This window comes from Zalophus californianus, chromosome 3, assembly GCF_009762305.2.
Source record: "Zalophus californianus isolate mZalCal1 chromosome 3, mZalCal1.pri.v2, whole genome shotgun sequence".
Lineage (NCBI taxonomy): Eukaryota > Metazoa > Chordata > Mammalia > Carnivora > Otariidae > Zalophus > Zalophus californianus.
The window spans coordinates 75673484-75691002 of NC_045597.1; the positions used below are offsets into that span (position 1 = coordinate 75673484).

The window sequence follows — 17519 nt, forward strand, 5'->3', positions numbered from 1 at the left end:
TAACATAATTTAAATAAATAAATAAATAAATGGAAAGATACTCATGCTTGTAGACTAGAAGAATTTATATTGTTAAAATGTCCATACCACCCAAAGCAATCTACAGTCAATCCAATCCCTATCAAAATTCCAACAGCATTTTTCACAGAAATAGAACAAACAGTTCTAATTTATATGGAACAACAAAGACCCAAATTGCCTAAGGATTCTTGAGAAACAAAAACAAATCTAGGGGCATCACACACTCTGATTTCAGACTATATTACAAAGCTATACTAATCAAAATGGTACAGTATTGGCATAAAAACAGACTCCTATAGATCAATGGAACAGAAAACAGAGCCCGAAATTAAATCCACACATTTAGGGTCAGTTAATTTCTGACAAAAGTGCCAAGAATATTTAATGGGAAAGAAACAATCTCTTCAATAAATGAGAAAACTGACCAGCTACATGCAAAATAATCAAACTGGACCACTATCTTATACCATATACAAAAAATAACTCAAGATGGACTAAAGACTTGAATGTTAGACCTGAAAGCATAAGAATCCTAGAAGAAAATGTAGGCAGTAAGCTCCTTAAAACTGGTCTTGGTAATGATTTTTTTGATCTGACATCAAAAGCAAGGCAGCAAAAGCAAAAATACGTAAGTGTGGGACCACATCAAACTAAAATGCTTCTGCACAGCAAAGGAAATCATCAACAAAATGAAAAGGCAACCTACCTATGGGAGAAAATACTTGTAGATCCTATACCTGGGAAGGGGTTAATATCATATATATATATATATATATATATATATATATATATATATGTATAATATATATGTATCTATGTATCTCCCCATACTACTCAATAGCAAAAAAAAAAAAAAATCTGATTAAAAATGGGCAGATCTGAGTAAACATTTTTCCAAAGAAGACATACAGATGACCAAGAGATACATGTAGATGTGTTCAACATCACTAATCATCAGGGAAATGAAAATCAAAACCATAATGAAAGATCACCTACTACCTGTTAAAATGGTTAGAAGAAATAACAAGTGTTTCCAAAGATGTGGAACTCTTGTATGCTACTGGTGGGAATGTAAATTGGTACAGCTACTATGAAAAACCGTATGGAGGTTCCTCAAAAAATTAAAAATAGAGCTACCATATAACCCAGCAATTCCAATTTGGGGTATTTATCCAAAGAAAATGAAAATATTAACTCAAGGATATATGCATCCCATGTTCACTGCAACATTATTTATAATAGTCAAGCTATAGAAACAACCTCAGTCTATCAATGAATGAATGGATAAAGAAAATATGGCACATATACACAATGGAATATGATTCAGCCATAAAAAGGAAATCTTGCCGTTTGGGACAACATGGATGGACCTTGAGGCTATTATGCTAAGTGAAATAAGTCAGACAAAGACAAATACCACATAATCTTACTTATACGTGCACTCAAAAAAAAAAAAAAAGCAGCAGCAGCTCATAGATACAGAGCACAGGTTAGTGGTTGCCAGAGGCACGGGGTAGGGAGTGGTCAAAATGGGTGAAAGGGGCAAAAGGTACAAACTTCCCTTTATAAAATAAATAAGTCATGGGAATTTAACATACAACATTAAGATTGTAGTTAATAATAAATACTATATTGCATATTTGAAAGTTGTTAAAAGAATAGACCTTAAATGCTGCATCACAAGAAAAAATAAATTCTACTAGATTTATTGTGGTGAACATTTTGCAGTATATACCAACACTGAATCATTATGTTGTACATCTGAATCAACTAATAATGTTACATATCAATTAAACACCAATAAAAAAAGACAGGTATTCAGATCAAAATATGAGTAAGACATTTATAATTATTAGGTTATAAATATAAATTTATAGAATTTAAATTTATAGAATAAAGTTTTAAAATTAAATTTATAGCATTAAGTCCAGGGATTTCTCACTAGGTAAATATTTGCAGAATAAACTGGTTAAATGTTCAAAGTTGGGACCCATTAAATATTAAATACGTTCAGTAGTAATTACATATCTAAATCCCTTATAAATATCCTTTGAAAATATCAAGAAGGCATTTGGTTAAGCAGCTAAAAATAAATGTTGGAAGAATACAAATCAAATTTTTAGTAAGTGATAAACATACTTACCCATAGGTTACTCCAGCAATGCTACACTTCTTGAAGTTCATGATATTGCATGTAAGAGTTCCAGTTTTATCAGAAAATAGGTATTTCACCTAAATCAAAGAATAGAGGAAACATACATCAACAATGTAGCTAAGATGCAGAGACCAATAGATCATGCCTCCCCTTCTATATTTTTCAAAATCTCTATTAATTTTATTTTTATTTTATTTTATTATGTTATGTTAGTCACCATACATCATTAGTTTTTGATGTAGTGATCCACAATTCATTGTTTTCGTATAACACCCAGTGCTCCGTGCAGAGCGTGCCCTCTTTAATACCCATCACCAGGATAACCCATCCCCCCACCCCTCCCCTCTAGAACCCTCAGTTTGTGACTGGAGGAGATTATGCTAAGTGAAATAAGTCAAGCAGAGAAAGTCAAAAATCTCTATTAATTGTAAATGGTAAATATCCTTACAGTAAAATATATTTTATAATTATATACAATTATATATTATTATAAAATTAATATATTTTCATGCTTAGACCACTTAAAAACCTTTTCCACTAACCAAGCCTAGAATTGAATTCTGCGGAAATGTGCAAAGGAGGCTTCAGTAACAGCCTGGAGCCCTGTCGATCTATAAGCCTAAGCACTAAGTTCTACCATTAGGCATCTCAAAGACACAGATCACTCTCCAACCTATTCCCACAATCTCATACAGCACTCCAGTCTAGTGTTCAATATATCAAGACAACAAGCTCAAACTTTGGCAACCCTCAAATATTTTTTAATCACTCCACTCCTAGTTGAATTAGGAAGGCATATCCTGAAACAACACAGAACAAACAAATCTTCCTCCATCACAGTAACAATTAAGATTACATGAAGGCAGCATAGGACTGCTATAGATTATATATAACTTCCTGAGATACAAAATTTTACAGACTTAATACACGAAGCTCTCAATATACAAAGGTGAAAAGATAAAATTTCTGGAGGTCAATTTTGACATAATTAACTGGATGCAAAAGAGATGAACTCCACATGCACAGGTGCTGTGTTCCTCCACACTGCTGTTCCCTCCAGTGGATCACGTGATGGGCAAGAAGGAAAAGAGTTCAAGATCAAAGGAGGATAGTAGCCCAGTTCAGGCTCTGGATACTAACTAGTCATGTGGACTCTAGAAAAGTCACCTCATCCTTCTCGGCCCCGATTTCCACATCTATGAAACAAAGAGTTTGGCCAGAATATACGGAACATCATTTTATGTGTAACATACTGGAAAATTACGTCATGGATTGGTTGAAGGGAGAGTAACTAACAGAATTGTCTCCAGTAAAAATTCCAGTTTCTCAGGCCATGATTGCTGCTGGATGCTGGATGTACTCCAGGAATCACAAGGGGAAGCCATGCTTTATTGTTTTATGGAAGAGGGATTAATACTGTGAATTATTTATTCTGTACTTTTTCTTAATGATACAATATAGGCAAATACACTATGAATTATTTTTAAAGCGATCAAAGGGCTGGCCAAGTAAAGGAAAATTATTAATGTTCCTAAAGAAGTCAAATATTACGTAGAAACAAAAATATTAGTAAGGTATGGGTAATTCATGCTCCAACTATAAGTAAGTCTAGGGGTATAAAAAATTCAGTAGAATCAGCCTTCCAATGAAGTGTTTCTTTCTGCCCCTTTTTTTAAAAAATTAAAAGATTATATGAAAATGTTAAAAAATGAAAAATTTCTAATAAGGAATTATCCAGATTTGCTCTCATTCTCCTATTGAATTTTAACTTATCCTTAAGTTCCAACTCAAAGCTTTTTGAGCAAGCAAACTTTTCCCATATTCCCAGTTAGGATGAATTATTATCCTGGATACAACTTGAGCACTTTTAATACTTCAATTACTAGGATCCAGTTAATGGGTCCTGAGAACAATGGGATATTGAGCACTATGCTAGACTGACCAAGGCAACCAAAGACCTCATCCCAGACACATCCACACCCTCGAATGGGCTCAAAAGGCTCAAGATGGAAACAGATACCACCATCACTATCATGTCTCTCACTTTACTGCGTTCATAATTGGAGAGACTGTTATGGGGACGTAGAAGAAAGATCAATTAACTTTACCTGAAAAACTGTAAAAGGGTTCAAAGAGGAGGCAAATTTAGTCTGACATATATACCATCCACCCCCTAGGGCTGTTGGAAGGTTTAAGTAAGATGTATAAGATGAAATTATAATCTTTAATTGCAATGCATTCAAAAGAGGGTATTCCTTACAGTAATTTCAACATAAGATGAAGATATAATGCAAAACACAACTCATTAAAGGCAATAGGAGTTTCAAGGGTGATGGCAGAAAGAAACTCGTTCCCTGGAATGCTCCAGAAACAAAATCTAAGAAGTGTGAGAAATTTAATAGATTTATGTCCTTCAAATTAGCTGCCCCATGTTTTGTAAGATTACCCAATACCTGTATATCTGAACCACTGTTTTCACTATCATTTATTCCTGATAAACAATTTTAATGTCCAGAGTAATGTGGCAGTATATTTTTTGTCTTATTTTTTTTGCAGGCACCTTCTAGATAATAAAATGTATTGATGCCTCAAAAAGCAGGTCAAAGCCAACTAACATTTCTATTTCACAATACTTTCAAACGCTGTATATATAGCTCTTCAGACATCAAAACCATGTTCACAGACAACAATTTTTCTGAAATCTCTCATGGTTCTAGCACTGGTCTCCCCTGATGCTGGAGTCACCACTACCCAAGTTCCCAAAGAGGCTCTCACCTGCCCAAGCTCTTCATTAAGGTTTGATGTCCTGGCCATTGCAGGAGTGTCATTTCCTAGATAATACATGTCTGTGTCCTGAGAGAGAAGGGGTGGAGGGCACTTCAGAAAATATATACCATTAATCCTTCATTTAGACTAACACAGAAAAGAAGCTACAACAGATAACTTAATATTAGTGCTCATTTTTAATTTGGGGGTGAAAGTACAGTGGCTATTAGTATAGAGAAACACTGTGCTAGAGAAATAAAACAAGCAATTTATATACAGAAGGTTTGGTTTTGAGATGATCATTGCATGACCTAGACTAACCCATACTTCTGAGGAGCCAATCCCTCCTTCATGGGATTATTGTGAAGATCAAATAAAAATGCACATGAAAGCACCCAGTCTACAAATACTGGCTGCTGAAGTCTAGTGCTTCATGGCATGGCAGTTGCTTTAAAATTACACCTCTCCACTCTTGCACCAGAATCCAAGTTTATGGTCCCCATGACCTTTGACATGCAATGCACACTGAAATAGATACACCTATGAGACCTTTCATGCAGCACTAATTAGACTGTGAAAGCAGGAGCAGAATTTGCAGCCATTTCGTCCCCACTCACCAGGAGGCATGCACCTGCTCAGCTCTCTGTCTCTATGATCTCCCTTAATCCTCACAAGAACCCCTGGAATAAACAGGCACCAACGTCCTCCAGTTTCGTAGACTAGGAAGCTGAGGTGTCAGGTAACCAGTCATTGCCATCACCGGCTCAGGGACAGCCTTGCCAGAGATCCCTTGCCAGTTCTCTGGCCAGACCCAATCATAAAGGAACCAGATTTGTCCTTTTCTGGCGGCTCAGCTGAAGGACTGATGCTCTGAGAGAGTATGAGAAAATACTGATTGACGTTGCTCCAGCAGCTCAGCTTTGAGACTGCTGTGATACTCACCCAGTTTATAAAAAGGGCTTGAGTGTATTTCACAACCTCAAGGGTCACCAACAGACTGATGGGAATAAGATTGTTGTATAAGATGATGAACGTCAACAAGTTATATCCGAAATTATCTGAGGTCGTGTCTGTGGACGAAAACCAAAGTACCTGTATCACTTTAGTTCATCTCGTTGTTTCCTTCTACCTTATTATTGTGGACTTTTTCTAAAGATGTTCACCAAAAAAGTCTACAGGCTTATGTATAAATTTAGAGATTTGAGTTAAAACAGTTATGGAGCACTTACTATATGGTATGAACTGTGAACACAAAAACTATTAATACAATCTCTTCTAGTAAAGAGCTGGCTTCTAACAGGAGGTTGTAGGGGAGGGGAGTGAGCAGGAGCGAGCAGGAGCAAGCATGCCCCTTCCTGACCATGCAGCAGCATACATCTGCTGAGGAGGAGTTCACAGGGCATTGCTGAAACTAGGAGAGGTTTATTTTAATGGGAAGGCATGGTCACTGAAGGCCATCCAGAAGAACAGAGGCTTTAGTTAAGTTTTGGCAGAAAGAGAGAAGACAGCTAACTAAAAAGGATGCAGAAAAGGGCGCCTGGGTGGCTCAGTCGGTTGAGCGACTGCCTTCGGCTCAGGTCATGATCCTGGAGTCCCCGGATCGAGTCCCGCATCAGGCTCCCTGCTCAGCAGGGAGTCTGCTTCTCCCTCTGACCCTCCCCTCTCCCATGTGCTCTCTCTCTCTCTCTCATTCTTTCTCTCAAATAAATAAATAAAATCTTTAAAAAAAAAAAAAGGATGCAGAAAAGAAGACAGGCATGTCAAATGGCTGTAAGGAATATCTACAACCTTACTAAAGTAAGAGTCCATCTGGGATACTCCAGAGAGTTTGTAAGATATAAAAAAGTATCAATGGTAGCAGGCAAAAAGAGGGAAGCAGGAAGACTGGAGCTATTTATTGAAGATAACAAAAGAAAATCTTAACAGAAGAGGACCCCTAATGATGGATCAAGACCCCTAGGGGACAGAATCCAAAGCAGAAGTAGGGTCAGCTTAGACAAGAAGAGGAACCAGGAGAGAGAAAAGAGGTACAAGGTCAAGTTCTTTCCTGATGATCATGATACCCTGGTTGAAGGAAAGAGTAGTAAGAGCTTAACTTGGCAAGAGGTGAGGAAAGGTTGCAGCAGGCTAAAGGTTTGACTGGTATCAAAGACGCCTCTTGAGGGGAAGTGGTATTTCAAGATAGCAAAAGGCTAGGACTGGAGATTAGTAATTTATAAGGACTTCAAAACACACTTGAGCTTTTCCCCCAGGAAATTAGTCAAATGGTAGTGGTTTGACTCAGCCTGCGAGTTCTGGAGGGTACGATGGCAGCATAAGGGGCTGGTTAAGGGTAACAGGGAGTAGGCACAAGCTAGTCAGTAGTTTCACCTTCCTACCATCCCTTCATTTTCTTCTCTATGGCTTCTGTTTTTCCTGTCGATTGCTTCTTTTCTTTCCGACATGTTACTTTGCAACCTTGTTCCTTTGAACTAAGTAGTTGCTAAATAGGATCTCTAAGCACCAATAGTTAACAAATGTCTCTGAGGTATAATTTCCTTAGGAAGAAATATCTTCCAATTAGAATTATGTATTAAGAAATTTAAAATGTCAGGTTTGAATACATGCCAAAAGCAACTTTGAGTCATCATATATATTATCAATAAGCAGAGCACATTCAGGGAAGACCCTATGTATAAAAGTTCATTCAGCCAAACAAAAACAATCAAGTGGAGATGAGTGAGGACAGAATCTGATAGAAATTAAAGTCAAAGCTCCAACAGTGACAATGTAAATGTGAAGTCTGATGGCTTTTAACAGAGCTACTCCAACTTTTCCATAAGAGAACAAAGCAGACAGCATTATGGATGGGACACAAAAACTATTCTTCCATCATGAATCATACAGCTAGTACTGGAGTTTGAAATTAGGCAATTTAAATGCCAGCTTCCACAAAACCTGTATACCAAGATTGTGCCAATGCTCTTTATTTACCCAGATCATGACATTTTGAAACTATATATGTACACAAAGATTCAATCTTCATATTTGAAGCTAGACATATCCAAATTTTAAGAACCAAAACCAAGAGTTTTGACTCCACCTACAACTCCAGTCCCAGTCATATTTGTAAAGTGGCAACAATAGTTCCCCTGGGCATTCAAAAGTGTTTGATTTTTCTGCATGAGATAATTAGAAAAGGAAAAAATGTTTTATCAGTTTAACCAAAATATATTTAAAGAATAACCAAAACTTCAAAGATTCCAAAGTTTTAAAATTCAGATTTATTTTTTAAAATATTTTGTCATTAAATTTTATTTATTTTTGGAATTGCTATGTAAGGAGATTGGCAAATCTCTCAAAAAAAGGAAGCAATAAAACTGATGAAAATTATCAAAAACAAACATTTAAAGTGCTTGGAAATTGACCACAGTGCATACAAAAAATTCAAAAGCATGTATTCAAAAATTCTACTTAATCTAAGTGGAAACCTTAGGCATTTAAGTCAGAAGCTATTTCCCTCTCCTTTCCCCTTGAGCCATGATGTTTAAATTCTGTTCTGGCTGGGTGGTTGGGACTGACAGCTTGAATCCCCTCTACCCCATGCCCCCAGCTCCATATTGAAGAAATTCTGTCCCAGGGTGAGGCAGGCTGGTACTCTAGAGTAAGGCAGGTTGTCAGGACAGGAACAGCCTGAGGAAGATGACATTATTTGGAACACAGCATGAAAAAAGCCACACCGAGGGCACTGTCAAAACCAATAGAGATTCCAGTGGCTAATAATCAGGGAAGACAAATATCTCACAATACTAGTAGGAGCAAACAAACCAGAAGACTAGCCAAAAGTTAAACAAAGATATCTATGGAAAGAAATGGCCAAAGAAACCTTGGTAAGATCACACTCAACCCTGGTGGTCCAGAAGGTCATGTCCATGCATAAGGCTGTACCTGCTTAGGAGAGACCAGAGAGGGTACTTGTGAGCTACTAGTCCCTGACTGAATGTGGGCAGACTTTAAATTCCCCAAACACTGAAGGCATTCTACAAGCCACACATAAGTCAAACAACCTCTGACCAATCACTGGCTAACCTCTAAGCTATGCTAACCTCTAGGAATCCAGGCTTGAAAATAAAAACAAGGAGAAGAATGATGGCTAATGAAGATAGGGTTTCTTTCTGTGGTGATGAAAATGTTCTAAAGTTAGGTAAGATGTAAAGGTTGCACAATCTGTGAATATACTACAAACCACTATATATCTTAAACTATACATTTGAAAAGCAATAAAAAGTCAGAACATGAAAATAAAACTGAGCAGTAACAGCAGAGGCTATACACTGCAGGAGAAAAGACTTCACAGAATCTTTCCAGGCAAGTCACTAAACAGATAAAAAACAGCAACAAGCTCCAGGAGGAAAAGGAAACAGAATCCAGAACTGCCCCAACATATTATCTAAAGCACCCAGTTTTCAACAATAAAGAAATACGAAACTACAAAGAAACAGGAAAAAAAGCAATAGAAACTGCCTTTGAGGGGGGACCCAGATGATGGACCAAAGACTTCAAAGAAGCTGTTATAAATATATTTAAAGAACTAAAAGAAACCATTTAAAGAATTAAAAGAAAGTATGATGACAAAGATTGTTTAATCAGAGAACATTAAGAAAGAGATAAAAGAAAGAACCCAGTGGAAATTATGAAACTGAAAAGTATGATAATTAAAATGAAAAATATCACTAGTGGAGCTGAAGAGTACATGTGAGCTAGCAGAAGAGAGAAATAAACTTCAATGTAGATCAATAGAGCTTACCCAATCTCAAAAAGAGAAAGAAAACAAAATAAGGAAAAATTAACAGAGCCTAAGGTCACATTATTTGGACCAACACGTACATAAAGGAATTACCAGAAAGAGAAGTGAGTGAAGATGTGGCAGAAACAATATTTGAATAAATAATAGCTGAAAACTTCCCAAATTTGATGAAAATTATTAACATACACATCCAAAAAGCTCAACAAACTCCAAACAAAACAAACTCGAAAACCAAGGACAATTTTGAAAGCAGCAATAGAAAATGACTCACATACAAGTGGAAAAGTAAGATTAACAGCTGACTTCCCATCAGTACAATGGAGGCCAGAAGGCAGTGGGATGGGATATGCAAAGTACTGAAAGGAAAAGAACATAACCAAGAATTCTACAAGAATCCTGTATCAACAAAACTGTGCTTCAAAAACCAAGGAGAAATTAACACATTCCAGGATAAAAACAGAGAATTTGTTGCTCTCCAATCTGCCTTACAAGAAATTCTCCAGGATGAAAGGAAATGACACCAGACAGGAATTGAATCCACATAAACAAAGGATATCAGTAAAGGTAATAACACAACAGGTACTTATAAAAGACAATTACATATTTTTTATCCTTTCTTTTGGACTTAAAAAAACATGGCAAAAATGATTATAAAAGTGCATCACTGGCCTTATACACAGCTGTAATATATATATATATGACAGCCCAAAGGAATGAGAGGATAAAGCTACATGAAGCAAAGAAATAACACAAGCTGGTAACTCAAATCTGTGGAAGAGATGAAGAGTACTAGAAATGGTAAATAAGTAGGTTCATGTAAAACAACTCTGTAAGTGCATTTTCTTTTTGCTTAATCGATATTAAATAATATAAAGCAACAATTATAACACTGGATTACTGGGTTGATAACATAGACGTAATATATATGATAATAGCACAACGCAGGGCGAGAAATGAATCTATACTGGAGTAAAATTTCTGTATTTTACTGGAATTTAGTATTAATCTGAAGCAAATGCTGATTAACTAAGACATTTATTGTAATCCCTAGAGCAACCACTAAGAAAATAACTCAAAAAATAGTTAAAAATACAATCATTTGAATATAAAACAATCCCCACATGTGTCCATCCTTCATTTCATCACATGACTCCTAATCTTTCAAGAAGGCTGGCCTTTTATAGAGTAGCCAAAAGAATGAAGGATGGCATGGCCACCACACATAAACCACACTTGTAAGGGTTTTCCAAAGTGGTTTCGTTCTACTTCAACAAGCACTCCATCCTGACACTTACCCATCTTCTTGATGTACCAGTTCTTTCCACCTTGAGACCCATTCCAGTACAGGGCCCCCACTGAGCTCACCAAGGCCATGACCAAGAGGATGCCAAACAACACCAGGATCTGCACATTAGTCACTTTTTCAACATTCGATCTTTTGAGGGGTGCTTTTGTGGAATTCTATACAACAGCATTGAAAAATGTGTAAGAGTCACAGAACAGGCTTGGGGTTAAGGAGTGGGGAGAAAAGGAGGTAAGTTAACCAAATTCAACAAGTAAAAATAAAAGACTGTATTTTTGCCAAATAACCAATGAAATTAAAAAGTGTACCATACTCCTGAATCAACAGCTAGTTTTAAATAATAACACATTTTGATTCTTAATTCAATCTGTACTTATGATTACATTTTAGTATAAAATGAGCTACTTTTGCAATCTTAGAAAACAAGTTCTAAATCACTTAAAATCAGTTTAAAAGAAATCAAGATGCCATTAATTCAAGAGAAACTTAAAGATTCTGTACCATAAAAATCTAGACTGAATCTTCAAGGTAATAATAGAGCTCTATAATTAATATACAAAGAACTATTTTTGCAGTATATATTTTCCCCTCAAAATTGAGGAAAAAAAGACATACACAGACACATACACATCCAAAATGCAAAATAGGTGTAGACATCAATAGGTATCAAAATAAATGAATGGACAGAGTTCATTTGGAAAACTGAACAAGAAAAAAGCAGGAAAGTCAGGAAAGCTCTAGTGGCCGTGAGAAATCTGAGTGCAGTCTTGAGTCATAAACAGAATGTAGACAGGAAAGTAAAACAAAAGTGGAATACAGCCTCGCCATCTATAAACATGCATGGTCTGATTTCTCACTGCAGGTGGGGAAACCATTCCAGCTCGAACAGAAGCCAGTGTTGGCAAGTGAGTTCAGAAAGATTCATTAAAGCCAGATTCAAGGACCTCTACACATAGGTGAAAAATTTGGAACTATATTCTCTCAGCATTGGAAAAGTCAATAGAACTATTTGTACCAGACATTTATGCACCTGAAGTCATTTTACTAAAAATGTTCTGATTGTAATTGTGGTGGGAAAAATAATGGTTTCCCCAATGACGTCCATGCCCTGATACCTGGACCCTGTAAATACATTATTTTATGTGATAAAAGGGGTTTTGCTTACATGATTAAATTAAAGATATGACTGGGATGTCTGGGTGGCTCAGCTGGTTGAGCGTCTGACTCTTAGTTTTGGCTCAGGTCATGATCTCAGGATCCTGGGATCTTGCAAGCCCTGTTTTGGGCTCCACACTCAGCATGGAGTTTGCTTGTCCCTCTCCCTCTGCTCTCCTCCCCCACCCCTGACTGTCTCTCTCTCTCTCTCATAAATAAAAAAGCTTAAATTTTAAAAAATTAAGGCTATGACTTGGGGAAATATTCTTGGATTATACAAGTAGGTCCAGTTTAATCACATTGGCCCTTAAAAACAGAAAATGAAGAGATCTTTTCCTGGCTACAGTCAGAGGGAAATGTGACTACACAAGAATAGCCCAAGAAATGCAATACTGCCAACTGTGACAATGGAAAAAGGGGCTCATGAGCCAAGAAATTTGGGCAGCGCTAGAAGGCAGGAAAAGGCAAGGAACAGATTCTCTTCTAGAACCCCCTAGAGTGTACTAGAAAGGAATGCTGCCCTGCAGCCTTCGTGACATGGATGAGACCCATACCAGACTTCTGACCTACAGAACTGTAACGTGACAACTTCATGTTACTTTAAGCTACTAAATTTGTATAATTTGTTATGGCAGCAATAGGAAACTAATACAGTAACCCAGAAGATGTTAATAATCCATTCCTGGAGGTGAGCAGAGCCTGGGTTAGACCGGAAGCCAGGAATTAGATAGGGGCAGATGGACACAGGAGCTTCAGTCTACAGGTCTCCCTCCATGAGTCACAAGCTTGGTCTCTCTGGTGAGAGACCAGGTGATCTGAAATCAGGTGATCTGAAAGCTTGAAAGGCATTAACTGGCCATAAAAATGGTGCATTATACAAAACTTAAGTCAGCACTCTTCACTGTTTTCATCTGATCATTAAAAGAGTTAGGATGAAAATGTCTCCAAAAAGAAGAATATGAATAAAACCACAACATAAAAATAAAATCAAATGAAAACAGAGAGCAATTCATCCCTAAGTTCCCTAGAGAAGCTCATACCACAACATCACTGAAATGGTTACCTGAATTCTATCACCAAACCCACAAATACTACCATCATGGCCTGGTCTTCTGTAGGGTAGGGAGGTAGGGAATCAGTTTACTGGCCGTTTTGAAATGTTTCAGTATTTAAACAGCACAGCAACAACTTCCTTTATATTCTCTTTTCTCCCTTTCACTTCAGTTCTCTGAATTGTCCTTTACAGACTTAAAAAAAAAAAAGTCCTTTAAATTTCTAAATGGAAATCTATTAGTGAAGGCTGACCCGTTGATTAAATCCCATCTACAGGTTGATGGGGACAACATATCACCTCTGGTCTTATGGAAGAAGCCAACAGACCAGTTCCAAGACTGTCTAACCCCATCTTTTAAAACTCATGATCTTATCATTCTGAACATTCACTGGAGCACAGGGAGAAAAAAAATTTACAATAAGCATCATTTCTATGACTCCATTAGTTTATTGGCTTCTGATTTTTTCCAATGGTTCAGTTGTGGCCAATTAACAGGGTTAGGAAAAGTTTTCTTTCATCCAGTACAAGAGCGCCAAACTTCATCACACACACTTTGTGGAAAGTCAGGCTCTGCTTATTCACTCCCACTCCCTGAACATGTCAACTTACAATGATGAGCTTGTAATGTTAAATTCTGACTAGCATTTTAAACTCTTCCATAAAATTCTTAGAAAATACTTCTGCTTTTGAACAATGGAGTTCTTAATAGAAATAAGCATCTTTCAACTAACATCTTTCAGGAAGATGTTAGTGATTATGTGAATCTATACACATGTTAAAACACATAGAATTGTAGAGCAAAAAAGTTATTTTTATGGTTTGTTAATTCAACAAAATTTTAATAGTGATAAAAATAATAAAAACTTGAATTAAGTGGCTATATATAATTCCAGAACCATCTCTATTGTCATTTACATTTCTTACAATGTTTTGCTATTAAAAACAACTATGAAACTAGTGCTGATAAATGTATTTAATAAAAATTTTACTTATAGGGCACCTGGGTGGCTCAGTTGGTTAGGCCACTGCCTTCAGCTCAGGTCATGATCCTGGAGTCCCCAGGATCAAGTCTGGCATCGGGCTCCCTGCTCAGCGGGGAGTCTGCTTCTTCCTCTGACCCTCCCCCCCTCATGCTCTCTATCTCATTCTCTCTCTCAAATGAATAAATAAATAAATCTAAAAAAAATTTTACTTACAGTAGTTTAAAAAAAAGCCAAAATGTCAGAGTTTGAAAAGTTTATAATTGACCTGAATTTTATATACTTTCTGCCCTCCTAAGAAAGTAGTCAGTAGAGTAACTAGTGAGAACATGGACTCAGGAGCCAAACTGCATAGGTTTGAATCCCAAATCTCTCTCTTACTGGGTGGGTGTGTAACTTCAGTAACTATTAGACACTGGGTCTCATTGTCCTCATCTAGAAAATGGGCACAATAATAGTATCTTCCTCATAGGGCCATTATGAGGAATAAATGAGTTAATACATGCAAATTGCTTAGAACAATGCATGTGGGCACTAAGTATTTGCTGTAATTAATGTGATGATACCTCCTTCCCATTAAATCAACCAATAGAAATAGTAATATTGAAAATATTTCCACATGTAACTACACTGAACTTGAAACAAGGGAACTCTGAAGAGAAGACACTGAGGCAAGATTTACAGAGCAAACAAAAAAGTAGAAGAACCCTAAAGTAATTGTGTTTCCCCTCTGTGGTCAAGCAGCACAAGTCCACACAAAAAAAATGTTATTTCACAAATAAGATGGCTTCCAGCTATAGGTGTTATATTATATTCCTCTTGAAAGCTAATTATTTTTACTTGTTGTTGCAGTCCTAAAGGCACAGCAAGTCTAGTGCAGATGTTTCTGGGTCTTTCCACCATTCTGTACTAGAACACTCAATACATAATAAGCCTTGCACGGGCTTATCACACGTAGGTGCAAGGAGAAGCGCCTGTCTCACTCACAAGAGCAAACTTCATGAGGTAACTGTGCACACCTTGCTCACTGAAAAGATGATAAGATCATTTTTAGGTATAACTCGATGATCTCTTACACCTTAGCTACAAAACTGTATTACCAATGTCACCCTGAAAAAAACAACTGGTATACAAGGAATCTTGGAGGGTGGTTAAATTTGTAATATGCACAATCTAAAAACAGGTGTTGGGGTCCCATCTAAATATGAGCTAAGTCTTTGTCATCTCTGTCTCTTTATCATAAAAACAGAAGTGATCTGTGGTCAGTAGAGCTCCCAGTGGTAGGTGTGGCTGCCGGCACTGGACTGGGAAGTCAGAGGATACTTAGTAGGTGGTGGAGCACTAAACCATTCATCAAAGTAAAGTCTCCACATAACAGGCTATTCAGAACTAACAAACTTTAAACTTTCTAATCAGTTCTGAACCGGTGAGGACCTAGCAGGAAGGACAGATAAAACACATCTCAGATACACTGAATAATCTTGATCCATCCAAGAGGGGCCTCAGCATTCACCAACTATTTGTTCTCTCAGCTGCCATGGATCCCCACCCTCGTGCACACACTCCCACTGCAGCCATTCCAACACACCCTAGCATCCCAGGGACAAAACTTTTCCATGTCCTCATCCTCCTTTGGGAGCTTTTCTTACCCAGCTGAGGGCACTCCTTCCCTGAAGCTCCTCAAAGCAGAGGATGCTCCAGTGAAGACTCACATGCCTTGGAATCTGAAGCCAATAGTACTTCTGACCCTTATGACTCAAATGCCATGTTAAAACACTCACCTGTGAAACTCATGCCATTTGGCTACACTGTCTTCTGCCTCTTCCCTCAACAAATCCACCAACCTCTCAGGCACGTCCCTCACTCTCTAAAGAGGTGAGCAGTTGGCTTATGGTATCCATCTTGGCCCCAGCCCTGCCACTATCCTGTCTTCAAAATCACAGCACAGAGCACCAGATGCATTATCTCTCAGTCCTCACTACATACTGATCAGCTGGTTGAGCGGCAACTGCAACAGTCTTCAATGTCACGAGACTCTGAAGCCTTATCATGCCCACCATCTCCTCCACTCCCTGCCACCCCGTCTCCATTGCATTTCTCAGCTGGGGTGGACATGGGGTCTATCACCTCATCTGTTCTAATCAATATTTAACTCTCTCCTCCTCCATCATCTGACCTCAAACAGTCAGCCAACACAAGAGTCCCCCCCCCCATCTAAAATGGGTTTCTAGTATCTAGTCAACTAGCAGCCCCAATCCTGGGTTGCTTGGCCTTTCTGTAGACACCTAGAGCACTTTGTAATGATAACACTACAGCAATTCTCATTCTACCTGGTAATTCTGTATTACTCCTTAGTCTGTGTGGCTCCCAGAGGGTGAGCTGGGCCTTTCACTATTGTATCCACACAGCCTACTTCAAGACTTGGTGCATGGTGGCCACTGAATAATTTTGAACTAAGAAATACAGTCATATACATGCTTTGGAAGTGATACAAAAGAGCAGACAAGCTGAAAAGCTGATTCTTGCGAACAGCAACCATTCGCAAAGTAAGATCCAAAAGATATCAAAGAAATATAAGAAATGACACATTGGGACACTGATTTATACAGAATTTCAAAAGCTGTCTGGCAAAATACACCATAATACAAATGCAGGCTGCTGTAAATTCACAAATACTTTGAAAATCATTAACAGGGAGAAAGAGTAAAATCATTTTAACTTAATTCTTTTGGTGTATGAAGAATAAATATTAGTTCAAAAATAACTGATTTTAAATTGCCAAGGATTTAATTTAAAGTACAATTTACTATTAAATCCTAATTCATGGGGCGAGGAAGAGAAGTAGAGATATAAGAAAATTAGAATGAATCTCTGCTTAAGTCCAGAAGATAAAATAAGTTAGAACTGATCATCCCCCTAAATCTGGAAAAAACAAAGCCCATCGATATTTCAAGCAAGAGGTAACAAACATCTGAGAAAATAACGGAAATCCAGGAAAAACTACCCAAGGAACCAGAAATAAAAGGTACTTCCTTTCTAAATTTAGGTTCACAAATTCGAGGCCCTAAATGCAACATTTGCATTTGCACTCTCTACTCCATAAAAGTGGACAGAAAAAAAAAAGACTGAAATCAGCATTGTTTTTCAGCATAGAAATGTTTTACCTGCATGAGTTTGGTGTCGTGTCCAGTATAAACAACTATGCCAAAGACCCACTGAGTATTTCTAAGCTGTGTACCTCTTAATAAGATCTGGTCAGGCCCAAGGGGAACAGGGCTAAAAATAAGAAACAACATTTA

The 17519-nt window shown here is 37.4% G+C and overlaps 1 protein-coding gene across 7 annotated transcripts in view; it reads right to left on the reverse strand.

Annotated features, from left to right (window-relative positions):
* ATP8A2 (ATPase phospholipid transporting 8A2) overlaps positions 1-17519 on the reverse strand; it is a 581949-nt gene that overhangs the window by 421642 nt on the left and 142788 nt on the right. For all 7 annotated transcript variants that reach the window (XM_027591115.2, XM_027591114.2, XM_027591112.2 and 4 more), the window contains 5 exons: positions 17385-17496; positions 11024-11189; positions 5885-6012; positions 4952-5029; positions 2165-2253 (listed from right to left, as the gene is read on the reverse strand). In XM_027591115.2, coding sequence (XP_027446916.1) covers positions 2165-2253; positions 4952-5029; positions 5885-6012; positions 11024-11189; positions 17385-17496 — 573 coding nt within the window. The remainder of the gene's footprint in view (positions 1-2164; positions 2254-4951; positions 5030-5884; positions 6013-11023; positions 11190-17384; positions 17497-17519) is intronic.